General features: G+C 37.9%; 1 protein-coding gene across 3 annotated transcripts; it reads left to right on the plus strand.

The window, feature by feature from the left end:
- Window positions 1-1,236: 1,236 nt before the first annotated feature.
- On the plus strand, window positions 1,237-27,331 carry LOC119777446 (upstream stimulatory factor 2). Of its 3 annotated transcripts, XM_038276323.1 has the most exons (11): window positions 1,237-1,453; window positions 1,922-1,962; window positions 2,737-2,837; window positions 9,208-9,327; window positions 11,969-12,122; window positions 14,734-14,821; window positions 17,247-17,285; window positions 21,462-21,520; window positions 22,049-22,143; window positions 22,231-22,359; window positions 25,227-27,331. In XM_038276323.1, the coding sequence occupies exons 1-11, from the start codon at window positions 1,419-1,421 to the stop codon at window positions 25,314-25,316; spliced, it is 951 nt and encodes a 316-aa protein (XP_038132251.1). In that variant the 5' UTR covers window positions 1,237-1,418; the 3' UTR covers window positions 25,317-27,331. The 3 variants fall into 3 exon arrangements, with proteins under 3 accessions (XP_038132251.1, XP_038132252.1, XP_038132253.1); XM_038276324.1 differs by lacking the exon at window positions 17,247-17,285; XM_038276325.1 differs by lacking the exons at window positions 1,237-1,453; window positions 1,922-1,962; window positions 2,737-2,837 and adding an exon at window positions 8,937-9,094.
- Window positions 27,332-27,430: the final 99 nt, after the last annotated feature.

The raw sequence follows: 27,430 nt of genomic DNA on the forward strand, positions 1-27,430 counted from the left end.
TTCTATTCTATTGTTTTTTCTTTAATAAATGTGTTTTTTTTAATTATTTGATTAATTTAATTATAATTTTATTTTTTTGCTTTCCGGATAAGCCTATCTTTACGGAAGAGGATTAGGGCCACAGGAAAAAAAAAAGAAAGATAACTGATTTTTACATTTTATTTCAGTATAATACAAGAAAAAATTCAGAATTATGACTTTAATCTCAGAAGTCTGACAGCTAACATGTTAGCATCAAGCCATAGCCATGTCCGTTTTAAAGACTTTCTCTTGTTTTAATCACCTTCTGCTCTTCCTTTAATGGTATAGCTTCACCTGGGACCCCTTGGGCATGTAAAAAGTCACCTAATTCCATAATTTTTCCACCAATGTGTTACTGGCCCTCCCAAACAACCCACATCTTTGTCAGTGAAGCTGAGTGCTCTCACATCTCTTCCTTCATGGTGCCCATCTACATTAAGATCCAAAATTCTGAGATTTAAGTCAGAATTCTGAGATTAAAGTCAGAATTCCTGAGAAAAAGGTCAGAATTCTAAGATTAAAGTCAGACTTCTGAGATTAAAGTCAGAATTGTGAGGAAAAAAGTCAGAATTGTGAGAAAAAAGCCAGAATTCTGAGAAAAAAAGTCAGAATTCTGAGAAAAAAAGTCAGAATTCTGAGATTAAAGTCAGAATTGTGAGACAAAATTCAGAGCCAGAATTGTCGGAAAAAAAGTCAGAATTGTGAGAAAAAAGTCAGAATTCTGAGAAAAAAAGTCAGAATTCTGAGATTAAAGTCAGAATTGTGAGACAAAATTCAGAGCCAGAATTGTCGGAAAAAAAGTCAGAATTGTGAGAAAAAAGCCAGAATTCTGAGAAAAAAAAGTCAGAATTTTGAGAAAAAAAGTCAGAATTCTGAGATTAAAGTCAGAATTGTGAAAAAAAAGCCACAATTCTGGGTTTAAAGGCAGAATTTTGAGGAAAAAAGTCAGAATTGTGAGATTAAAGTCAGAATTTTGTTTAAACAGTCAGAATTCTGAGGGGAAAAAAATCAGAAATGTGAGATTCAAATCAGAATTCTGAAAAGCCAGAATTCTGAATTTTTTCTCAAATACTGAAATAAAATGTAAAAATCAGTTAACTTTTTATTTTATTTTTTTCTTAGTGACCCTAATCCTCTTCTGTATTTCTGTGACATTGATAAATGAAAACGAAAGCGCAGATTAAACCCTCCGGGCTGCTTTTCTTCGCAGCACAGTGGAGTCTCCTCTGCTCAGTCTCAGCCACAGCAGAATCTGCGGCCTCCATTTTAACTCCGACACCGAGTCGCACCTCACGTGTCCTGGGCCGTCTCTCTCACATGACCCCAGTGTTTGTTCCCGTGATCAGCACTCCCATCTCCGTCTGTGACAGCGAATATCACTTTTTATTTTCACCCTGATGGATATGCTCGAACAAAGTCTGGACACTGCAAGGTGAGCGGAGCTCTGTCAAAATGGCTAACAGAGGCAAGCTAGCAACTACATGCTATTTAGCAAAGCTAGTTTAGAGCGCTTAGCGAGGCCTGATCCGATAAACTGCTGTCAAAAAGAGTTTGAATATGAGAGTTAGCTACTAAAGTGAATGACTTTTAAAACAGACGACATCTCACGTGACACTTAAGGATACTTAATGAGAATGCATCGATTAGCTAATAACATTTCAGCAGCTAAGATAGCTTAAGCTAACTGTTAAAATACAAAATATTGTTGTCAGCAGTTGAGGTAAACACAGAAACCGCAGTGAGGATGGGGTTTTCTTTAAAATAACATTGTTGGTTTGCGGAAATCTTGGCTCGGTTTGGTTTGAGAGAAGCTGAGGGTCATTTTATGATGTTTGTTTGATCATTAAAGCATTTTAAGCGTTTCGTAGTTTCTGAAGTTGTTTTTGCATTCAAATTGCAGCCAAGAAAAGCAAGAAGAAGAGGTTGTCCAGACATCTGAGGGTGAGAATTTGTTTGGCTTGCTGTAAAAGTTATGTATGTCAAAGATGAAATAAATCGAAAGAAAATTTATCTTATTTCACACCTTCAGAAACTCCCTCTCTGGATTCCACAAGCATCTTTACAAGGTCTTGTTTTTGTTTAGGGGTTGATAAACATATTTCACCCAAAACAACCTCCAACACACATCTCTAAGAGACAAATCTCCTTATTGAACAGTATGAATACTTCAATGGAGAGATTAATCTAGCAGGCATCTGGAAATTTCACACAAGGACGATTAGACTTGTTCACAAATCATTTATTTGTATATTGGCAGATTTGTTTTTGGTTTTTTTGGCCACATAATTAAGGTGTGTTTTGGTTAGATGCCTCAAAATACATCTACATTTCTACTAATCGGCCATTCTGAAGTCTTCAAGGCCAGATTATCATTATGTCTGGCTTTCTTATATAATTAAAATAACATTTTAATTCTGGCATGTAACATATTACATTCAAACTCTGTGATAAAGTATTTATTTTGAAAACTCCCCTTCATTCATTTATTAAATGGAAATCTGTTTGGAAATCCTGACTGGGGTGAAAAAGTAAAAGATAAGCCTGTTTGGCTGAAACTGAAGATAGAAAATGGAAACATTTTATCCCTTAGCTTGCATAATAATACATGGATCAATGTTACTATAACCTTGATACTTCCTTTGTAGTTTTTTTTTCTTCCTTTTCTTATAATATCTTGTGTTTTTTCTTTGTTTTTTATCCCCTGCAAAAAAGCAGCAGGAGAAGAGCAGACGGCTGTAACAATAGCCAGTGTTCAACAGGCTGCAGCATTCGGAGACCAGAACATCCAATATCAGTTCCGCACAGAGGGGGGGCAGGTAAGAAACTTATGGATCGATGGATGACACTGCAGCATTGATGCACCATGATGCATATGGTGGCATATGCATCATGTGCTTTTAAGAGAAAATGATACAGGGTTTGTAACAAGCGTGTGGAGTATTTGTTTCCAGTCCTCTTTACCATGATATTCCTGAATAAAAATAGGCCGTTTCTCAATATGTGTACTTGTATGTTCTCATGTGCTCTTGAAACGTCATCAGCCTCAGGTCTAGTACTGTTCCAATTCACAAGAACAGCAGACCGAGAAGTCCTTGAATGTTGTTCTCGCCCCTCCCTCTTTACCGAGCATGTCCAGTCCTGAGATTGACAGCTGTCACAGCATGCACTGTGGCAACAGCTGCTTTCAATGGAGCGCTCCATTGAAAGTTAAAAGTTTTCTTTCTGTTGCTGTTGTTCAATAAAAGTATGTTTTAAGATCATTTTAGGTGAGAACATTATACTTTTAATCGTCGCTATGTGGTCCATTTACCGATTTAATGTGTAATAAAAAAAAATAAAAAAAACATTTCTGAAGTTGAGAGGACCACGGCAACCAGCGGACCTCCGAGGGTAACGGCAGCCAAGGCTAACCGCAGCCTGTCTGCAGCAGCCCTCTCAGTGTAGCCGTGTGTGAAGGACCGCTAGCTCTGATGCAGAGTTTTTTGTTTTATTTCGCAAAATGTTTATTTGATTTGTGTTTATCTGCCTCTGTTCAATATTATTACCCCATTAAAAAAATGGTAAGAATTTATAATTTTCTAAAGATTATTAATAACAGAAGGTGAAATGTAGCTGCAGACGAGCCGGGCATGTGTTGACATCACCAGTACGCTTCTGTTCAAATTGACCCATATTTATGCTGTGTGCTCCCATTTTCCCTGAGTCTTTCCTGTGTTCTTCTCAAAAATAATACCTGGCGAAGACACAAGTCCGTACTCACGTTCTTGTGAATTGAGAATCGGCAATACTTTCAACTAGGGCTGTTGTAAACGAATATTTTAGTAATCGAGTAATCTATCGATTATTCTTACGATTAATCGAGTAATCGGATAAAAAAAATTTATAAAATAAACTATTGGCAAATCTGCAATAACACCAGTTAGTCCAGATCAGTCCAATATCTCCTTTTTGAGCATCCCTAACAGTTAAATGTTTGTAGTTTAGAAAGTTTACTTGTAACAGTAGTTTGCTTTAACCTGATGAAAAGTTATAAGATATTAAATTATATTCAAATAATAAAGTGGCAGGCTCACAAATATGCTTATAAAAATGTCTAAATGTAAAGGTTTGAGTTTGTACAGAGTTCTGCAGCCTTAACTAGTCATGATAAAATGCAAAAATGTTGCTATTTTTATTAAAACGATGCTATTATTTATTCTTGATTGCTTAGGTATAAACAAATATAGAATTACAACAAAAAATATTAATCAAAAATTTCTAATTCATACATAACAGTAGCGAGAAGAAAAGACTGTAACTTTTCAGGATGGAAAGACACCAATAAATAAATGCTTTTCAGCTTATGCCTGTAATCTGTTGCTGCGTATTTTTATTAACAAACTTACATTAAGTCCTGCATAATTTCTCTCAGTTCCACCCTCACATACAATTTACACTACACCCGGTTAAGTAACCGCTATGTTTAGATGTAACGTTAGCAAAATAATGTGCCTCAATTTACATCTATCACATGGCAGATTATTACACAACGTAGTTAGCAAAGAGAACATAAACGTTACCTGTTGGCAACCGTGTACGAGTTGGATGCATGTAGCGGGTGTTTTCTCTTCAGATGCTGCAACATTGATGTCGTGCTGTTGTGGTACGCCAATTCTGCTTTGCAGTGGATGCATTGCGCTGTGTTGTCCTTTCTGTTTAGCCTAAAATGTTCCCAAACTTTTGACATTTTTTGTCGCTTTCGGGGTTCTCCTTCTGAGCATTCTCCGGTTCCCTTCATAGCTACAAACTTAGCACAAGCGCTCCAGGCGCTAACGGAAGTGGTAGCGTTGTGCAACACAAAAACCCTCCGGCTAGACCAGTGTGCTGCGTATTTAACAGCATTGCTTATTACAATACAATAAATTTAGCGAAGCTTCGAGGCAGATAAATTTCCTCGAGGATTTTTTGTAATCGAGTTACTCGAGTTACTCGATGAATCGTTTCAGCCCTACTTTCAACAATCTTTAGAATAAGTATAACTGAAATTGGATCGCATTGTTGCGTGTTTTGATTTGTATACACAGCAGTTGTGACCAGGCCTATTGAGATTCACCAGAAAGTATTAGTGGACAAACATGGTCAATACGTTTGTTGATAAAGATCTTTAATCTTTTTAGGCAGGGTTATTTTAAAAGCCTTTTACTGTTTAATCCATTTTAATAAAAAAAAAATATAGTAAACATTAAGACCTTCCAAGACATTGTCCTCAATCTAAACTAGCAAGCATGGCAAGGAGAGCGTAATTCAGAGAAAAGGGTAAAATAGTCATGGTAACTGGGACACAGTTATGTGAATTGGTCCATAGAAAAAAAATTAGAACATTGAACTTTATTGATCTCACAGCGGAGAAATTAACTCTCTGCATTTAACCCATCCCCTTGGGGAGCAGTGGGGGGTTAAGGGTCTTACTCAGGGACCCAAAGTGGAGGCTGTGGGGATCAAACTGGGTGCTTGCAATCTTCTCAGAGCACAAGCACACTTCTCTAACCACTAGGCCAACGCTCCCCTCAAAAATGCAAAATTTTTACATGTTTCTTTCACAATCTTAATATAATTGGTGCTAAAGGTGAGTAACTCTGTCAGCTAAAGGCATGTTTAAAAGTCTCTACACTTCAGTTAACGATTAGTCAATTACTAAATTAGTTAACAATTATCAAAAATTGATTAATCACGATTAATCCGATTAAGTGTTTCAGCCCTAAAAAGGATATTTTTAAGTAAAAGCTAACATGATGCCTCTTTCAAATCAATTCTTGTTTTGTTTTTGTTTTTTTTTGGGATAAGTTATTGCTTTGATCGGGTTGAATACAGCAGACTTGTGAAAAAAAATTATTACTAATCAACGCAGGCACCTAAAGAAATCATGATTTTTATGTTTCTTTTGATAACAGCAGTTGAAGTGCTGTTGTCTTGACGGCCCATGGGGCATTGGAAAATAAATTATTTAATTTTTTAGATGTTGGAGTAGACAGTAACTCAGTCTTGATATATATCTCAAAAAAGCTTTATTCAGGAATAATATGACCAATATTTAATATACATTATAATCTATGATTGATTTAGTTTCTGATGGTTACAGGCTTTTTTTTTGGGAATTCTTGGCAGAACTTTTTATATTGATATTGATTAAAAGTATATCACATCCTCTAAAGTTAAAAAATGTATCATGAAATCAGGTTTGGTCAGATCGTCCAGCCGTATTAATTGGTTTTGCTGCGACATCTTACATCTTTCTTCCTGTGGAAGTGTTTAATCATTGGCATTAGAGTGCATTCATTTGTGTATGTGCACATACGGTGTGCCTTTGGAGAATTCTGTTAGGAGTGATGCAGAAAGTGAAAAATTCTAGACAGTTTAGTGAAAAATTGAATGATTTTGTTTGCTTCTTAAAACCGAAATGTATAGACCTGTTTTAAACAGAATGGGCTAACTTTAAATAACTCCTGATTTAATCTACGTTATGTAGAAAATGCATTTGATTATTAACTTGACCACCCTTTGGCGGCAGAATAGATCATGGAAGAGCTGGGACATTATAACAGAAAAAAAAAGCTTCTCTTGAACATCTGTTTCAATGCTCCACATGACTGCAGAGCTTAAGAAAACCTAGAATACAAATATATTTACTTCACATCTATTTACCATAAAAAAATCAATTTTCCTGTATGAAAGCTTGAACTAATAGCTAAGTTAAAATTGTAAGCATCCTGAAAGACCGAACCATTTGAGGTCTCAGAAGATTCTCGTGACCTGGAACCTCCCAATCCTAAATCATTTTCTTATGTAAAAGGAGAACAAAAGGCCTATGTAAGCTAAAGAATCCGTAGGCAAGCTTAAAAAGGAAACAGGCACTGTATATTTATGATTTAACCAAGAGTAATCTTGCTGTAGAGGAAATGGTTTTGGTTGCAGCTAGGGCTGCAACAACGAATCGATAAAAATCGACTTTTAAAAGCGTTGGCAACGAATTTCATCATCGATTAGTTGTGTCGCGCGATTATTGCGTCATCCGCCGCGCCGTCATCACTGCCTCTTGACTGAAAGAGGAAGGAAAAAAAAATACGGCAGAGCGAGTCAGCGCTGCAGGTGCAGTGTTGCCAACTCAGCGACTTTTCAGACCCCTCCAGCGACTATTTTTCAAAAAAGCGACTAGCGACAAATCTGGCGACTTTTTACGGTGTCCCTGGCGGCTTTTGGAGACTCTTACGTGAAAGCATGTATCGTTCCTACTCTGCCGTGGGGCGCCTCCCCCATCCCAACCGCGTTTTCCCGCAGGAGTCCCTCTCAGCGCTGCAGTCAGAGCCTCAGCGTCCAGACTACAAATGAAGCGCGCATGCACCGGGATTGACGGCGCAAATTGATCACAATAATTAAAATAGCATGCGCTTTGTAAAGCGAAAAAAGTCGTAACATGCAACTTTTGTCAAAAGAAATTAACATGGCACGGAACCACCATGTTTGTTTGGTTTTAAAGTGGGGAAACTTTACGTTAGTTTCTCAGGTAGCTCATCTGATGCTTTCCTTACCTTGTTAGTAGGTTACAGACAGTGATAAGGTTGGCTACTTATTTTACTTTTAATTTCATTTGAATTAGCTTAAGCAGCGTTTACATTTACTTTATAAATAAATTAACTTGCAAATTATGAGGGCAAGGCTTTTAAAGTTTAAATCTTCTGGCAAAGATAAAGTAAAGAAGATCCTGCAATTTATGGAAGTAAAGCAGAATAAAATCCAGCAAGATCAGTAATATATCAATTAATTATATGCCACATTCCCATGTAAATATCTGTCTTTGGAGGATGTGTTTTTTTTAGCACCGCTAGTTCTCTCATTTTTATTCCAAATACAATTTATAATTTGAATCACAGGGCTATTTTTATCTCTGTGGTTGAGTATTTTCTCAAGTAGCAACTTTAACTGCTATACTTTCCTGTCTTAAAAGGCAGAACTCTTCTAGTCTAAAAAAAACTCATTTGTTGAAATGGGGGGGCCTATTGTTTGAACCCCTTAGGGGCTTTTAAAAACAAAAATGTCTTTTTATGTGATTTATGAAACAAAGTAGCCTATATTTTGTGGATGTACAGCTACATTTCTCATGTAAGTTTGCGTAGTTTTAACACAAACATTTATTTTTCATATTGCACCAGTACAGTTAATGAGCAACCTGTACTTTTGTGCTTGTTTGTTCTGTCTATAATGTTTATTTTGGAATAAAGAGGTTAGTATAAAAAATATTTTTGTCCGATTCATCGATTAATCGAAAAAATAATCGTCCGATTCATCGATTTTTAAAATAATCATTAGTTGCAGCCCTAGTTGCAGCATCTTCTGCAACAAGAAATGTATGGCTGGTTAATCAAGTAATGAGAATTTCTCATAACAAACCTGTCTAATCAGTCAATATCTGCTGTTCATGTCTCATATCCCCAAGTCAGGAGGGTAAGCGGGCTAATTGGCCTGGAACGAGAATAAATATGGTTTTCTTTTCCTGGCTTGCTTAAGTTTATTTCTATCCACTAATATGCATCTTTTAACTTCTCTGTGACTGACCATGAGATGGTCAGAGCAGTTGGTAAACTTGACATGAAGAGCATTGTCACATTAAAGAGGGTTTGTTTCTGTTTTGTTTTTATATCGTGGATGATATGGGTTTTTGTATGTGTGTTTTTCTTTTTCTTTTTTCTTCTACACTGGGGAGAATTAAGTCAGTGATCCATGTGGCTCATTTGGCGTAAACAGGTCCAATGTGAGCAGTCATGTGATTGCAGTCTGGTCTGGGATTGGCATGGGGTAACTGTCACATGTCAGTCAGCAGGACAGTCACATGATGGAGGGTTACAAATAGGGATTCTTGGAACAAACAAGCTCATTTTCTTCACTGCTTACTTTAAAATTAAATCAGGCACATTCTGCAGCATAAGCACATTGTGTGGGATGGTGAGATCCATTTACTGCTAAGGTTTGAACAAGGATCTCACATACCGTACCTGGCTAACCTAAAGAAACCAATATGATAAACAAAGCTGCGAGCCAGGTGAGGTTTTCTTTTTTTAAATCTGTGGTTGGCGCACCTGAAACGCGATAATTATTGCATGACATCTCAGTTCTAATCGCTCTACTTTTCTCATATCTGTTTTTATCCTAAAGGTGACGTACCGGGTTGTTCAGGTGACTGACCAGCACGTTGATGGAAGAGATGATTCCGGCGGAGCGGTGAGCGTGGTCTCCACAGCTGCTTTTGCTGGGGCGCCTCAGGCTGTGGCTCAGGTACCAGTCATTTTCTTCACTGAGCAGAGCTCACTGGTTTTATGTAGGGATTTAAATGGATAACAGTTTCCTTTATGTTGATTGGAACCGGTTATTATTCCTCATTTTATTCCCAACAAGAGACTAACACCATTTCAAGGTTATCCGCAATCTAACTGTCCTCTACGTATGGATGTCCTGATCCGATATTCATAATGGAATTTGGTCCGATGTCAGCCAAAAAATGGATATTGGAACTTTATTGGTCTGCATCTTAATTCTCAGATATAAGCAGGCTGATAAGAATCCATTTTTCATTTTCAGTTGATGAGACTCATTGGTTAATAGTAAACGAGTCAATGGTTCTCTTACCTGCTGATGTTAACTATTGTTCTCTGTTTCAGTAATATCACTTCATTAAGGCTTTTCTAACATTCCACACTAAGAAAACGAGTGATTAAAATATGTGTTGTTGGAACTGATATTGTATCCCTTTCAATATCTGTATTGGTCCATACTCAGAGCTACAGTATTGTTGTTGAATTGGGAAGGAAAATGTTGTTTTGGGATTTCCCTACCTCTTTGTGTTCAGTCTTTGTGTCTACTTGTCATATTAGAAGCGCATGGTTGTCTGATCGGTCATTTGTTAGGATTTTGGACTTGTTTAAATCATGGAAACTAAAAAAAAAGTATTTGAAAAAGTTGGTGAATAAAATCTGAGATTGTCTTAAAAGGAGAAAAGAGAGGTGATATATTTTCTGGCTTTTTGTATTGTGTGTTCAGAGACAGGTGAAATTATTGAGCTCAACAATCTAAAGAGTTACGATGGTGTTAAAAAACAAACAATGATTGCAAATGCAGCATCCTGCAGGTGAGCCATCTGTGGGTCACTGGGGTAACCCGGACACTTTTGTGTATTTTAGTGTCCCCAGGCAGGAGGGGATATGTAGCACTTCCAGTAAAGTTCTGGGTCGGTCCTAGGGACTCCCTTTAGTGGGATGTGTCTGGAAAATCTCCAAAGCTCCGTGCCTGGAAGGCGTTCTGATCAGATGCTCAAACCGTCCCCGCACTCTTCCGATGCTGATAAGCAGTGGATTTACCCTTAGCACCCAAGAGATGATGAGGCTTTGTTGGCTCTCTCCAAGGCTGAATCTGGACCTTCTCTGAAAGAAGCTCATTTTGCTTGTATCTAGGATCTACGAAATCGCACCTTAAGTCTAAGTTAAGCCCAGAATAGAAAGTGATTGAAGATCTCAGGTTAACAACATATATTACCCCAGTCACTCACTTCCCAGCAGTAAGGGGGGATTTTGAGCCGACATTAAAATCTTATTAAGATGGTGATAAACAGTGGAGGAATGTAGTGGTTTATATTCAGATTATTTACAGGAAAAAATCTATAATTAAAAAAAATATTTTTTTTTCCTGAATTTTTTTCAAAAAGTTTTCTCATGAATAAATGATAAATGTTGAATACTACCTTTATTCTGCTTAATGATGTAAAATGAGTAGAATTCCCCTGAGCTAACATATGACTACAGTCTCTTAAACCCACTGGAATTCAGTTATTTTAGCAATTTTATCCAAGTCGATCACAGAGGTGCTTATTTCCCTTTTGTTCAGCTGTATTTGCCAACAGGGAGTTCAGTATGACGACTCTCTGCTACCTGTTGAATGAGCTGCATATGGAGTAACAGAAATAAGGGAGGGGGTCCATTCCCTATGCAATTAACCCACTGACCCCTTCTGATCCTCCATTCATGCATTTTTACACGCTACAGCTGTGCTTCTGTTTAGCAATCTATAAACAGGGCTTAGAAAAGAGTGCAATGTAATCTGTAGTATAGGGATTCAAAATTATCATTAAAAATGGGGACTCTGCATCGATTCTCTTTCTAAATAAAGCGAACAGCAGCATTCTCTTTGATGCTTTTCTTTCTGAGTTCAGTGTAAGGGAAATAAGGTTTAGGAACATAACGGTTGCATTAATGGGGATCATCTTGTAAATAGCCAATTTTCTTTTGGAATTAAAAACCAATTATTCCATCAAACAACCTTAAAGATTGTATTCTTATGCTGTAGGGCTTTAGTGAAATGCGTTTGAAAAATGTACGTCAAAATGTGTAATGGGAGGTTAAATGTAAAGAAAGTGAGAAATCTGCATTGGCTAGGGGAAAAACAAGACAAAAAAAAACAATTAGAACTTTTAAACATTAACAAGAAGCTTATCGTTAAAGTCATATTAGTATAATTAGTGTCATAATTTCTAAATAAACTTAATAAACTTCTTTTTTTATTTCATTTCTTCTGTTTTTTTTTTTATGGTTTTACATGCGATAAAATGTGTTTTAGAATCAGAATAAGTTGTACCACAGTTAGAAAGATCAATGATGCATTTGTAGCCTCAGTATTCCTAACCTGATTTCAGTCACAGTACACCACTGGCTTCTCAGACCTTGTTATCACCACTAACGAGATCTGTGCCGCTTCCCTTTTTCTCTTTATCCCTGCCGTCCCACCGCTCCTTGTCTTCCTCGGCCGTCTATATGGGGGGGATGTCGCTATTGAGTCTGACAGAGAATGAGGTGTGCGTTTACCTGCTGTGACTGCTCCATTGCCACTCGCTCATGCCTTTCCCCTGTTTCTCTCTTATCTGTCACAGGCTGTGATCCAAAACCCTTTCAGTAATGGAGGAAGCCCAGCAGGAGAGGCAGTGGGAGGGGAGACCCGCTTCGCTTACTTTCCTGCAACCGCGGTGAGCGACGGGACTGTGTCGGTGCAGGCCGCAGCAGATCCAACCCTCACACAGGCAGGGGGTGAGTCACGTCCCACTCTCAGTCTGCACTGGGCTGAGGCACAACACACTGTAACATTGCTAATTAAGCCATTAGTTTGACAAAAAAGGCATCATTAGAAGTACACCAGAACAACATCCCCGTCTCTAGTAGATCTAAATAAGCCATTATCTCCAAAGCTCTTGCAAGTTTATAATAAAGCATAAAAGCTTTAGATGCAAACTTAGTTGTCATCGTTGTTCCATGCTGTGAATAAAGCGTTATTTGCAGCAAAGACGAGATGCAAAGAAACGCTTTAAACATTAATTTTCATAAAGTCTTTTAACAGCATGTTTTTGTCTGGATCAGCCACTGCCACGAAAGATGTAAAATATGTCCTGTCATGACTGAAAAACCTCAACCAACTTAAACGCAATCAGACGTGTCTGCAGGAGGCCCGTCGTTTTTGAATCGGATAATTTCATAGAGAGCAAATAAACGCAATATATAAACCACAGGTGGTGTCATCTAACATGTGAGCCTTTATTATAGTTCAGTCACTGCTTGTTTGTATCACATGCTGCCATCCAGTTTCATCCACACAGTCACATGTTGACGTTGTGCTGTATTAACCATTTGTGTGATCGTGTTGTGCTTTTGTAGATCAGGCATGTGAGGAAATCGGTTGATATGGGTTCCTGTTCTTTGCTTTGAAGGTTTTCCAAACATTAGTAACTAGGCGACCAAACGCTCTATTATGTGCAACAAATCTGCATTTTTGGTCTTTGATTTCAGGCAGGTTGAGATTCTGTGAGCAAGCTGTTAAAGAGTAAGGCCGGGCTGATTCTATCAGAACTGTTGTTTTTTGTTTCAGTAATTTTATTTTTATTTGTAAATAGTTGAAATGGGATTCATGTACATATATTTTATATTTATGTTTTAAAAATTTCTAAAACTTTGATTTGACAAGATTTGTACAGTTTTAGTCTGCCTAATAATTTCAGGCTTTATGTTTGGTTTTGTGTGATTAGCATAAGTTATTTATTCCATCTATAAAAAGAGAGTGAGATATCCTAAATAGTGATGTGATGCAGAGGGCGGTTTTTGCATGAATAGAAGTCCCAGCCCTGGTTAGTTTAAGGTATAATTTGCAGTTTTTTGCCAAAACTCTTCTTTCAAAGGGTCTCATTAAATATTATTTTGCTTAAGATTTTAAAACAAGATTAGTCTATTGCAAAGTTGATAATGGAAACTAAACGATTGGTTTCTCAAACCCATCCTGAAAATGCATACTCAAAAGCGCTATCTCAGATAAAGCTGTTATCTTAGCACTTACCTGCAAGCATCTGATAATGTATCCTGTTAGACTTGTGCAACACATCCATGAATCTCTCTTAACAGATTACATCGTCTACTGCAGCCATAGAACTTAAACTACTTTGATGTAACGTGCTAATGGAAGCTGAATAATATAAATGCCACAAACACCTTTTGTGCATGATAATTAATGTAAACAATAGTTCTATTCTAGCCCATTCTGTTTAAATAGGCTATTCTAGACTGATATTGGAAAACACTAGCTATGTTTACTTTGACATAATTGGAATAAACAGCTGATTGGAATGAAAATGTTTCAGTCAGAGAGTTTCCGTCCAATTCAGGTTTATTTAAACAGGTGGATTCTCCCAAATCTGACAAATATCCCATAATTTAACATTCGGTTCCATTGAAGTTTAAAAACTCCTCTGCTGTAAGCCGTGTATTACACATGAATTATAGCTGGTTATTTTTAACATAAAGTTGTCATAAATGTTTCACAAAAACCTTTTTGTTACTTGTGTTTGGATCATTTTGTTGACTAAACTGATTTTATTTTTCACCCAGTTTAACATACAAACCATTTTCAGTAATATTACATATATGAATCGAAAACTAGATTTCAAAGAGTCTGTGAAATAATTATGTCTATGTTTAGTGTAGGTTGTATGTTTTGTCCAATTCCATAGTGGTCTGAATGGCAAAAAAATTTTTCCATTTCATATTTTGAAAATAAGAATAAAGGCTTTATAAATATCAAACTGGCTTTCTAAAGAAATTATGTTGAAGTTGTGCATCAGTAGGAACCGATAAAGCAGGGGTCAGGTTCAGCATTGATAGCCAGTTGCAATGGATGAGGCTTTCAAATAGTTTATCCCATGTAGATCTTTCTAGGTTTTGTTTTAAATCACAGCCACAGAAAGCCTTTTTTTTTGCTAATGTCACAGAGTGTCATCAGCCATCCTGAAGTTCAGTCTGTCTATCAATTTTGTCCACAGAGCAGTGCAATTCAAGAAGCGCAACAGTTAAATCAGTCGTCCTACTCAAATACAGTAGGTTGTCAAGCTGAACGCAAGCTGTACTCTTCATGTCAGCTTAAATTTGCTTCACTAGATCAAGTTACAAGCTGAAAGCAACTAGGCGGCACTTGACACAGACTTCATTCAGATGAGAAATATTATGATCTTATGTTGTGATATCCTGAATCCCAAACGTTAAATTATTATAATTTTTTTTCTTTTAACAGGAACTATTTTGTTGTGTTTTCAAAACTTGTATCAAGTGTATTAACTTGATCCTCATTACTTACTTAAAAGTGATTGTATAATTTATACAGGTCAGTTTTATGTGATGATGACGCCCCCTGATGTCATTCAGACTGGCACACAGCGAACCATCGCCCCACGCGCACAGTCCTACCCTACGTAAGTGTCTGCTCCCCTTAAATAAGGAAACATCAGAAGCTTCTTTACTTTTAAAGAACTCATTGATTGATACCTGGTGTTTAAGGCTGTTTTCCAGTTTGCCATGGAGCATTTAAATTAGGGATTGCTTCCATTGTTTTGATGATACTTTACACTAAATATGCAGACCTTGATTGTTGCTCCTTTGTAAATCAGCAGTCTTTATCCATCAGGCTATGGTGCATTTCAAATGATGTGGTCACATCAAATAAACAAAGAAAGCTAAATTATATAAACCCAGATACTAATTTAGGGAAAGGCTGTAGAAAAGTGGACGTTTCCGAGCTTAAATGTCGAGAAATGAGACTGACCAGGTAGATTATATTCTAATTGAAGTGAATATGGTTTAAAGAAAGAAAAGGGAATTAATATCTAGACTACTTAAAGAGGTTTCAGCCTTATTTATTCCATCTTTATACTTCTGTTACTTTTATGTTTACTAAACACAATAATTTAGCTTGATTTCTTCCTTCTCTCTGTTTTGGCACACATTAATCAGTTTTTTTCCTACAGAGTTTAAGTCTCGTGTTTATCTCTGAAAGCAGCTCAGTTAACAATAATCAGACATCAAACGAGATCCATCTCAGAACATCTCCAACTGTTAGCCACACGCTGGTATTTTTAGTCACAAGGATTATAAGCAGCGTAACTCAAACAGAGTCCATCATTTCTGTTAAATGACACCAGGCTGCTTCTGGCTTACTTTAGGTACTTGCTTAAAAGGGGGATCTTCACTCTCTGCCAAGAACACATTGGCATTGGTTAAGTAGTGCTGAGAATTGAGAGATTCTTGAATCTTCAGAAGCTTTATTTATTTTTTATGTATGTGTTTTTTCTGTCGTTTGGTCAAAGGCGGCTCACAGTCATTTGTTCTCTGGGTCACAAACTGAACACATGACTCATTATCAAATTGGGTTTGCTCCGAATTAAGTAAATATTCTTGTTTTTGTCCATTTGGCTTTAACCTGTAACACGTGAAACTTCAGGTTGTTTTATCTTTAAGAACAGAAGTGAAGGGAGGTCATGTTTAAAAAGTGACAGGAATTTGCTCTAGTTTTCAAGTTGGGTTTATGTGATGGTTAAACACAAATGTTAATTAGAAGAAAAGAGTAAATACTTTAAAGTTTTTTGAGTACATCCATCTTTTACTGCAGTTACTACAGATGTTCATGGGATATCTACCAGCTTTTCACAGCATTTGATCATAACACATGACTCTGCTTTGATCCCAACCACTGCATTAAAGCCATTGCTGTACATTTTGCATTGTTGTGCTGCTTAAAAAAGCTTTCGCCAAAGTCTCAAATCTTTTCCATGCTCCAATGATTGGCTGGTATCTAGCTGCAATCATCTTTCCAATCATTCTGACCAGCTTCTCATTTCCTGCTGAAGAAAAGGAGCCCCACTGCAGGAAGTTACCACTACCTTCTTCCTCAGTTTGTATAATGTATTTTTGATGATTATTTCAGTTTTCCACCAAACATATAGATCATCGTGTTTCCCAACATTTCTGCAGTGTCCTCTGCAGAGCTTGTGAGCAGCTATAATTGGGACAATAAGTGGTATGCTGCAGCTCCCCCAGAGATGCCGCTGGCCTCTTGGCTGCTTCTTTAACTGGTGTGCTGCTTAACCAGCCCATCAGTTTTGGTGGACACCTTTGTACTTCACCCATCATTATTCCTGACCTCTCTAATGTGTTGCTCCGTCTCCATGGTTATTTGTTCAATAATGAGCTCCTTAAAACCTCTTGGGTCTTTAAAGAACAGCTGGATTAATATAGAGATTATTACCTAAAGGAAGTCTCTGTTTGTTTTTCAGATCTGTTTAAAAAAAAACATATTTTTTCCTCCCACTTGAGTCTTTGGTATAAATTTATGTTTATCAGTTTAAAACTCGGGTCTGAAAATCCACAAAAGTTCAAAAGGTTTGATTATTTCACTGTACAATCCATGTGAGCTATAAATGATAAGCATCAGTCGCTATGTGTGTGCTATGGAATAAACATGTTTTTGTGTTTCAGTCGTTTCAAAGAACTTTAGATGTTTTAAAGATGCAAACTCCTTCTTGGTGGGCATCTTGGAAAGCCGAGCAGCCTGATAATCTGACAGCAGCTCTGCTTTGTTTCTGCATCAACACACTGCTGTTCCACCAAGATTAAAGAACAAACCATGCTGGAGTTTATGTAAATCAACTGTAGATCATCTGATTTCCATCACTGAGATTTCTGTTTGTAGTTTGTATGTGCCTATTTATCACCTCCTAAGTAATAACTGTAATCCATTTAAAGTGTTGCGGATATATATGTGCTGTTATATATGTATATAACAGTGTGATTGACATGTGAAAAAAGTGAATGAAAACCTCCCACCCTATTTGCCGTTCGCAGAGATGAAAACGAGCTGCTGCAACATGAAGGTTTAAACTGGTGAGGACAGTTTCCACATTTCTCCCGCACTCCCTTTTTTTTTTCTTTCTTCTTTTTAAACAGTAAATGAACTAATCAAATAAGATCACAAGAAAATAAGCAGCTCAAAGCCTCTAAGACTCTCCCCTCTCATCCACTACTCCCTGGTGATTCTCCGGTGTTCTCTTGATGTACGAGACACGGATAATTTGTTCGATGCCGACCCTGATCCATTGTTGCTAGTTGTGCTTGTGGCAAATACATTTTTTCCTTTAGGACCTTGAAACTGGGTCATTGTTTTCCATCTGGAAACAAATGCACATTCCATGCTTTTTTTTTTTTTTTAGTGTTTCTTTGCTGTAGTGCAGTTTTGTTATCTTTTATTTTTTTAGCCTAGTTTTTGAAGTTGGTGGAAAGAGAAAAGATATATGAGCAATAATTGATTACTATTGTTAACCCCTGTTGGAAAAGCTTTGTATTTTATTGAACCAGTTAAATTATCAGTTCAAATATACGTTTGGCTTTTCTGCCATATTTTACATATTACCGATCACTACTGATCACCAAAGGCTTAAGGCTGATCCCTTAAATCACCCGTCGCAATCTCTTAGGTCCCTAAGCTATTGTCTGGAGGCTCTCATCTTATGATTTACTGTTGTACTTAGAAGGCTGTTGCTTAAGAAGAAAATTAGAAAAACAGGGGTAGTAGCAATCAGTTTCTTGACCACTGTACAGATGTTCAAGTTTTTTTAACTAAAAATCTAGATAAACTGATTCAGCAGTAAAACTTTGTTTCTTTTTTGTTTTCTTGGTTTGTTTAGTTGAAGATGCAGTGAGTGTCTGTATAGTAAAGAGAAGAGAGCAGTGGATATTTCTTGCACCAGCACATCTAGTTATTCATACAGATTTCATTGACAAGCATTTATTTTGCAGCGGAAATCCAATTTATACAGAATGGAGACAATTGATAGCATTCCTGGTTAAAAGCCTTAAAATAAATAGATCTTTAAATGCAAAAGTTGAACATTACAGAAGATTTTTAAAAAGCTCCAACCCTTATTTATGTAGGTTTATTCAGGGTTAAAAAAAATGTTGAGGAAAAAACATTTTAAGCAAAATTCCTAGTGGCACAGTCGACAGCATCCCTAATAATCCGTATAAATAAAGTACTTTTTTCTATTTAATCTAAACTTATTTTTTCAAGTTGATCACAGTTTGCAGGAATACTTTCTGATTTCCTAGGGTGCATATATAAGGCGACAAAGAGGTCCACTTCTGTTTAGCCACCAAGGATGACCCATAATCCTCCATCATCACAGACAATTAGCGGGATGCTAAACTGGGGAGAGGGTAAAAAAGAAAACCTCAAAAGCTGCAGTTAGGACTGGCTTCTTCTGCTCTAAATGGCAACAGTTGTTTGAAGGCATTACAGAAATGTGCATCTCTGACCTATTAAAAAAAATATATAAACAATACCTGAACTTAAACAGTCTTCAAAACTCTTGGTACTGTGATCTATTTGGCAACAAACATGTAGGATCGGTTTAAATTAAAGGATATATAAAAAAACTAATTATACCTCATAGTCTCCTCACATTAAGTATGGTGGATTGTATGTGATGCCGTGGGCTTATTTTCCTGCTTCAGGCCATTTTACTGAATAGTTTATAAGCCACAGAGAGAGATTGTATTGCACACTTGCAAAGTATAATACATACAACATTTTAGGAGACACTCATATCTTACTATGATAACAGAAGGATTAGGGTTGTGTTTAAAAAACAGAAAAAATAAGTTTCTCCAATTCTGAATCAAGAACAATTTATATAGAAGACAGATTAAAAAAAAAAAAAAAAATCTTTTTCCACTTTGCTTTGCTGCTATTAACAATCATTACTTTATTCATTTGCTGTTTAACTGTTCAACATACTAGTGTCAGATTTCCCATAACTACACAGCCATCTAATTTGAGTAACACATAAAAAAGGTTTTAACACTAACAATTCAATTTCAGATAGGATTAAAAAATAATCAGTTCTAAATCCTGACAATCTGAAACAATTTGATTCTTTAAAAAATTAAAGGATACCCAGCCCTAAATGAGGATGTGACTTTTTTAGTCATATCTCTGAGTTCATTAAACAGAGGCCAGAGGTAGGAGAGACACACAAGGTAGCCATGTTAGGCTCTAAACACCCAGGTTCAGCAGAAAACGGCTCTCTGGGTAATTTTACACACTAATAGATCAGTGTTCTCTGTTTGGGCCCCTCCTGGGAACAGAACAGGCAGCAGAATTTTGGCCAGGCGGCAGGTGGCTGCATTACAGCTACACACTTAGCCTTACATTGCTTTTCATCCTGAGGTATTTCAGCAATAGGCTATCTAAGAGGCCTTTTATAAATGGGACGTTTATTAGCCTTGAATAGCAAGATAATGTTGATGAATGCTGCATATGATAGGATAAGAAAAATTAGAATATCATGAAAAAGTTGATTGATTTCAGTAATTCCATTTAAAAAGTGAAACTTGTATATTATATTCATACATTACATACAAACTCATATATTTCAGATGTTTATTTTGTTTAATTTTGATGATTACAAATGACAACAAATGAAAATCTCAAATTCATCATATCAGAAAATTAGAATATTGTGAAAAGGTTCAAAATTGATGGCCCCTGGTGCCACACTCTAATCAGCTAATTAACTCAAACCACCTGCAAAAGCCTTTAAATGGTCTTTCAGTCTAGTTCTATAGGCTACACAATCATGGGGAAGACTGCTGACTTGACAGTTGTCCAAAAGACGACCATCGACACCTTGCACAAGGAGGGCAAGACACAAAAGGTCATCGCTAAAGAGGCTGGCTGTTCACAGAGCTCAGTGTCCAAGCACATTAATAGAGAGGCGAAGGGAAGGAAAAGATGTGGTCGAAAAAAGTGTACAAGCAAGAGAGATAACCGCACCCTGGAGAGGATTGTGAAACAAAACCCATTCAAAAATGTGGGGGAGATTCACAAAGAGTGGACTGCAGCTGGAGTGAGTGCTTCAAGAACCACCACACACAGACGTATGAAAGACATGGGTTTCTGCTGTCGCATTCCTTGTGTCAAGCCACTCTTGAACCACAGACAGCGTCAGAAGCGTCTTGCCTGGGCTAAAGAGAAACAGGACTGGACTGCTGGTGAGTGGTCCAAAGTCATGTTCTCTGATGAAAGTAAATTTTGCATTTCCTTTGGAAATCAAGGTCCCAGAGTCTGGAGGAAAAGAAGAGAGGCACTTCATCCACGTTGCTTGAAGTCCAGTGTAAAGTTTCCACAGTCAGTGATGGTTTGGGGTGCCATGTCATCTGCTGGTGTTGGTCCATTGTGTTTTCTGAGGTCCAGGGTCAACGCAGCCACATACCAGGAAGTTTTAGAGCACTTCATGCTTCCTGCAGCTGACCAACTTTTTGGAGATGCAGATTTCATTTTCCAACAGGACTTGGCACCTGCACACAGTGCCAAAGCTACCAGTACCTGGTTGAAGGACCATGGTATCCCTGTTCTTAATTGGCCAGCAAACTCTCCTGACCTTAACCCCATAGAAAATCTATGGGGTATTGTGAAGAAGAAGATGCAATACACCAGACCCAACAATTCAGAAGAGCTAAAAGCCACTATTAGAGCAACCTGGGCTATCATAACACCTGAGCAGTGCCACAGACTGATCGACTCCATGCCACGCCGCATTGCTGCAGTAATACAGGCCAAAGGAGGCCCAACTAAATACTGAGTGCTGTACATGCTCATACTTTTCATGTTCATACTTTTCAGTTGGCCAACATTTCTATAAATCCTTTGTTTTTATTGGTCTTCAGTAATATTCTAATTTTCTGATATGATGAATTTGAGATTTTCATTTGTTGTCATTTGTAATCATCAAAATTAAACAAAATAAACATCTGAAATATGAGTTTGTATGTAATGTATGAATATAATATACAAGTTTCACTTTTTAAATGGAATTACTGAACTCAATCAACTTTTTCATGATATTCTAATTTTATGACCAGCACCTGTAGATGAATCTGGAGGACAGTGTTACTGTTAGCCTGATTTTTGTGGTGCTCAGAGATGGGAGGTACCACAGTCTGTTTAAAAGAAAAGAAGGAGGAAAAAAATATTTTATTGATTTTATTTATTTATTTTTGCAGGAAAATGGATGGACCTCGAACGCCGCGAGATGAAAGAAGACGAGCTCAACATAATGAAGGTTGGTAGTTGGTGATGATTTAAGGTTTTTGATTTCACTAGCAGTTCTGCGCATTGCACTAGAGCAGGGGTGCTCAAGTCCAGTCCTCAAGAGCTACCATCCTGTAACTTTTAGATGAATCTCTTCTCTAACACACCTTGAAAGGCTCAATCCCCTCATTTAGCCAAATAGAGGCATGATAACGAGCCACTCATTTGATTCAGGTGTGTTAAAAATGGGGTGCAACAAAATGTTGCAGGATAGTAGCTCTTGAGGACTGGACTTGAGCACCCCTGCACTAGAATGTTTAACAGTTTTCTCTTTAGAAAGAATCACTAAGCCCCTCTCAAAATATGACAGAGCAGATTGCAACACATTTTTAAAATGGCCACTAGAGGGTACAGTTGAGCTTTCAAAATTTGTCCCAAAAAATCTTAATTCTTCAAGCAAAAACAACCTTCAGTATTATGATAGGATAGAACAGGGCTGGAGCTTAGGATGTTTTCTTTTTTCAAATCTTCTGCTGTATTTCCTGTCGAATTTGATTAGTTGAAAGGCGACGAAGAGACAAAATCAATAACTGGATCGTCACGCTTTCCAAGATGATACCTGACTGCACTATGGACAGCACCAAGACTGGAGCAGTAAGCCGTTTCATACTTGACTTTTTACTGCAGCCGTTTCAGATTTCTGCCTTTCAGCTGTGTGACCACAATTCTGTCTCTCCTCAGAGCAAAGGAGGCATCCTCTCAAAAGCTTGTGACTACATCCGTGACCTCAGGCAAAGCAACCAGCGAATGCAGGAGAGTCTGAAGGAAGTGGAGAGGATACAAGTGGACAACGAGTTGTGCAGGCAGCAGGTACTCCTATCAGCCCTTACTTCAAGGCTGCAAATGTGGCATCAAGTCAAGTCTCGATGAGTTCAAGAATACATAAAGAAGGTCTATGAATGATAATTCAGAATCTTCTTTTGAGTTGGTGGAGTGTAGCAGATAAATAAATCTGTGCACAAATAGTCAGTGGGCTGCATATGTGGCTGTGGAGATTGCCACTGCATTGAATAGATTGCTCTGCTGCAGCATTCAGCAGTAAAGTCTGAGAAGCATGAAATCTACCCAAGCCCCATATGCATCTTCATTTCTCCAAAACAAACCTGCTGGGACTCCAGGATGTGTAGCTAATCGTCATTGGCTGACAAAGAGGATCAAAGAGTTCACACTCTTTTATAATGAGAAGTGTTACCTGACATCAGTGCTTTCAGAGGCAGTGGGAATGATGTACACAGGGGCTGTGTGAGAACTAAGTGCATGCCAATGCATTGAAAGTATTTTTGAAATTTTAGACCTCTGTTGCTGCCTGTCTCCCCGTTGAATCCAAAGCCTGCAAGGCATTCAGCAATATACTTTTATTCCAGAGCTGGAAGCCCTATATCTTCCGCTCAGTTCTTTGCTGGGGAAGCTTTAAAGTCAGAGTGGTTGATCATGGACAGGGGGTGTCTTTGAAAATGTATGCTTGAATTTTCCCTAATCCCAGGTATTCCACAAAGCTCTGCTCACATTAGCATAAGCCAGTTTAACTCTGCAAATGCATAAAAGGGTTAGGCGGATAAACTGCATGTCAAATTTACAGATGCTCCTCAGTAGTCTAGAACAGCATGCAGAATCTTCTTTATATTAGTAATTTAATTTAAAAAGTCAAACTTCTTCATAAATTTATTGTTAATTTTAATTTTTTGGAACATTTGTTTATTAAAAAAACTTGGATAAAACGACACTTTAGAATCAATATATTAGCACATTAAATATTTTCTAGCCGCCTGATAAATGAACCATTATCAATAGAAGTAATCAGCCGGTGGTTCTGCTGATGCCATAAGGTGCCTGGGTTGCTTTCAGTGCCTTTAAGATTGTCTACCTCTTTGGATCATTAGTCTCTTATCTTGACAATACTTCATTAAAAAAATCAGTTGAGTTTTTGTCAAGAAATCTTTGCTAGCCACTCAGCACAGTTATGGCATAGTCACTATACGCCCCTTTTCCACTGAGAGCTCCTGGCTTTAATGCCCCAGGCTTCGTATTACCCAGCTAACAGGAATCCCGATTAATTTGTCATGTTCTTTTTCCATTACCCGGGGACAATCATGCAGAGCAACATGGTGACGTGATTGCCAAAAAAAAGGCAAAACGCAAACAACACAGCATTTGGAGAGCAATAATTACCACAGCACAACATGCTGTTGGTGCACACAAACGTGTTTCAGTATGAACTTTTCCTCCTGCAGGATATATGTAAGAACATGCCATTTACTCCGACCACAGTCTGTGTCCGAGAGTTCTGGCTACCAGCCTCTAGCACAGACGCTGCTTTTGCGGCTTCCATTGACCGTGTATGCGGGCATGTGTACGAGAATCGCGTCCAGCGTTCTGATCCCCTATGGTCCTTCAGCCTCTTGTACTCCAGCTTCATTATCTCAATCTTGTCTCGCACCTGCTTTTGGTGTACAGAACCTTTATTTTGGCCAGTCTGGCTACGATCATGGCGTACATGCATTCACTGCGCATTGTAGCCTTAACCTCCCGCTAATTGTCCTCAGCAAAAATGCTTAAAAGAGGCTGCATCATCCCTCTAAATGGTCTTAGCTACTCCTCTTCTGTTTCATCAAGTTTTAAGAAATTAGACAATGTAAACAACTGTAAAAGTGTGTGCGCATTCTGGCTGTAACACCCGAAAAAAATGGCTTAAATGTTGCGGGATGGACAGACTTAATCATAGAGAAGCCAGGCAGTTAACCAATCTTTGCTCCTTGCTACACTGCCCCGTCAAATCACCCAGCAAGGAAAGTACTGGGTCAGTTGTAGCACCAAAGCCCCATGAAGGGAAATTAGTCTGTAGTTCTGTATGGAAAAAGCAAAGCATGATTTGATTTAAGCTGCAGTGGAAAGCGGCTAGATCGCTCAGGGTCTGTTGGGGCCAGCTTCTGCTGGAAAATAAAATAAAAATCTGCATTAAGCTCGTCAATGCATCATACGGTGCTCTGAAATTAAATGGCCTCACAGACTTTGGACCCAATAGAACAAAGTGGACCAACACCAACAGACAAGGCTGCCCAAATCGTCACTGACTCTGGAAAACTGTCTTTCCCTCCTTTTTTCCCCTTCAGGCTGTGGAACCTCGGTAAACGAGGAGAAAAAAATGACTTCATTTAAAAAGAGGATTTTAAACCATTAAGCAACAATGCCTTTTTTTTTCTTCTTTTTTCCCTTATTTCATCTACGACACTGGTGATGTCTTTTATTCAGGAGAGGCTTTTCCCAAGGTTGTAACGAAATGATTTTGAGATCACCCCATAATTTGTCAATTTTAACCAAAGCTTTAAGAGGGGTTCTATCAAGGCTGCAGCTATCCACTTTACTTGTGATTCATTTTAACTCATTTGTTTTCTTTTGTCAAAGTTGTCATTAATGGCAATGAGCACAGCACTATACACATAGCCCGCTTCCTCAGCTATGCCCTTTGTGTTTTCAAGTATCAGCTGCAGGTCTTTCCTAAATTATTATTTTTCATAAATTAAAACATTTCTCAAAAATTGAAAAAAGTAATTTTGAGTTCTAATAATGATCGGAAAAATTAGACTAGGTCTAACCGAACCTATATGAGTTCAGTTCTTGAAATTGCAACTGTGTTTTGTTTGATGAATAATAAGATTTCTGTCTTTTTTGCTTCTAAGATCGAGGAGCTGAAGAATGAGAATGCGTTACTCAGAGCTCAGCTCCAGCAGCACGGCATCGAGATGGTCGGAGAGACGCCACCGCAATAACGGCGAGCGAAAGCATCAGGAAGGAGCACCAACCACTTAAAGTGTGTCACTGATGCTGTAGGGGAGGCGGACAAAAGCAGACGAGCTGATTGGAAAAAGACTTGTGGAGAATCACTCTGTTTTTAGTGATTGCCTCCTTCTCCAGCTTCCGGGTCACGAACCCTTCACCAGCCATTTGTGGCTGCACTTGACTGTTCCGGTCCTATCGAGATAACCACCCATTGCAGCTCAGTAGAAGTGTACTCCAAGAACATGTCCCCTCACCTCTGTCGGAGTGCTGTACCAGCACTAGCTATGAAGCAGGACCTCTTCTGCACTTCTCCTGTGATTAGTATTTATGTAGCCTCACTAATGGACTATGAGTTTTGTTTTGTTCCTTGTGAGTTTCCGTTCTTCCCCCATTCTTAATTTTGTCATAGTTCTTGCTTTTATCCTGCTTGTGTTTTTGAGTTCTGTATTAAGTTGTTTTTAGCATATAATTTATTAGTCTGCTTGCTGACAGAAGACTTGAAGGAGACCATTTACGCTGAACATCCCCCACCCCACCTCAGAGGAGCAGTCTGATTTTTTTTTTAAAAGCCAGAAAACGTCAGTTGGCATAAACACGATTCTAGAGACAAGAATATTATGACACGCTCATTTTACCTACATCCAAAGACAAATGAGGAGCCGTGCGATCCAACGCCTCCGGGCAGATTTATGTAAATATGACTTCTCATGTTTTAATACAGATGTTACAGAATGTTAGAGCGGATTATGTCTGGGAGTCAACAATCAATAACTCATTAACTCCATGCTGGTCCTTCGTCATACTTATTACCATGAAGTGTGTGCAATCTTGAAGCTTGATTTGAGCTATGAAAAAAATAAAAAAAGACCAGGGGCATACTTGAAATTTTGGGCATTTGAGTGATTGAAGAAAGGCAAAACAAATCACTTGTAAAGTTCCGATTGTTTAAATGGTATTTAAGTAAAAATGACAATAGCAAAATGGGTAGATAATTTCCAACTGAGCACTTTGGACTGTTAGCTGGAGAGCAATGCAGTACAAACTATTGCCAAACCATTTTCAGGTACCGTGGGTTGGGTCTTTTTATTTTTCATTTTATTAGCTATGATTTAGCTGTTTCTCAACATTGCAGGAATAATCCCCATTTGCTTTACTGCAAGATGTTTGCCCCTATTTTGGTTTGCAACTCTTCAGATGGAGCTCAACTTGCAGGGAGGGAGGCACCCTGGGGAGCAGCATTAAAAGACTGCCTGCTATAAAAAAAAAAGCATACAGAAATCATGTTACTCTTTTTAGCTGAGCACAACTTGTTCTCTAAGAAAAACAACGATTCAGCTGGAAACTCCCATTTTCTGAACAATAACTGGGTACATCAACGATTCTAGTCAATATTAACATTGTTGACAAGTTTTCTTTTCTAAATGAATACACATTATTTTTTTTTGTTGCTTTTTTTTCTTGCTTACGGCAATGGCAGTGATAATGGGGGAACAAAGCTAAGACTTGGAGCTGCTCATTAAAGCGCCGTTTCTCCACCGGGTATCAGCATCTCAGGATCCAGCAAAGCAAAACCAACACTGAAATCCCTTGCAAAAAAAAAAAAAAAATCAAGCAGCCGAAATATCGAAGACTTCATAAGTTAACAGCTTGTGCTTTGAAAGTGCCGTTTTGCTGCAACTACTACTTACAAACCTGATGGAGATAGTGCAGGTGGCTCATTTATCAAACAAGGCTCTCAGCCAAAGTTGAATGATAGATGTGGAGTAGGATTTTTTTTTTTTTCTTTTAATGTAAGACCTCACTCAGAGTAGAGCAGAAAATGTAAAGAGCTAAATATTTCCTATTGAAGGTGGATCTTCACAAATGAAAGGTTGTTTGTGTGTGATTCTTTTTGATTTTCTTTGCTTTTTTTAATGGTAAGAGAAAAAAATAAGCTCCCTCTGTGTAGCAGCCTCACTGTTCTCAGGTTAGAGACATTTTTTCTTAATAAAACAGTGAAAAATTACACTTTGACTTGTTGATTGCCTTGATTTTTTTATGGTTCATTGTCCATAGTTTGGAAAGGGTGTTTAAAATGTGCTATTTCTGTTGTGCTTCCGAGGTT

This window comes from Cyprinodon tularosa, unplaced genomic scaffold (genome assembly GCF_016077235.1).
Source record: "Cyprinodon tularosa strain WSP-4 unplaced genomic scaffold, ASM1607723v1 ctg124, whole genome shotgun sequence".
NCBI classification, from domain to species: domain Eukaryota; kingdom Metazoa; phylum Chordata; class Actinopteri; order Cyprinodontiformes; family Cyprinodontidae; genus Cyprinodon; species Cyprinodon tularosa.

Coding starts and splice junctions, on each gene's coding strand:
- LOC119777446 (XM_038276323.1), top strand. CDS start 1,419: ATGGATATGCTCGAACAAAGTCTGGACACTGCAAG. Junction 21,521..22,048: donor ACGAGCTCAACATAATGAAG/GTTGGTAGTTGG, acceptor GAATTTGATTAG/TTGAAAGGCGACGAAGAGAC. Junction 22,360..25,226: donor ACGAGTTGTGCAGGCAGCAG/GTACTCCTATCA, acceptor TTTGCTTCTAAG/ATCGAGGAGCTGAAGAATGA.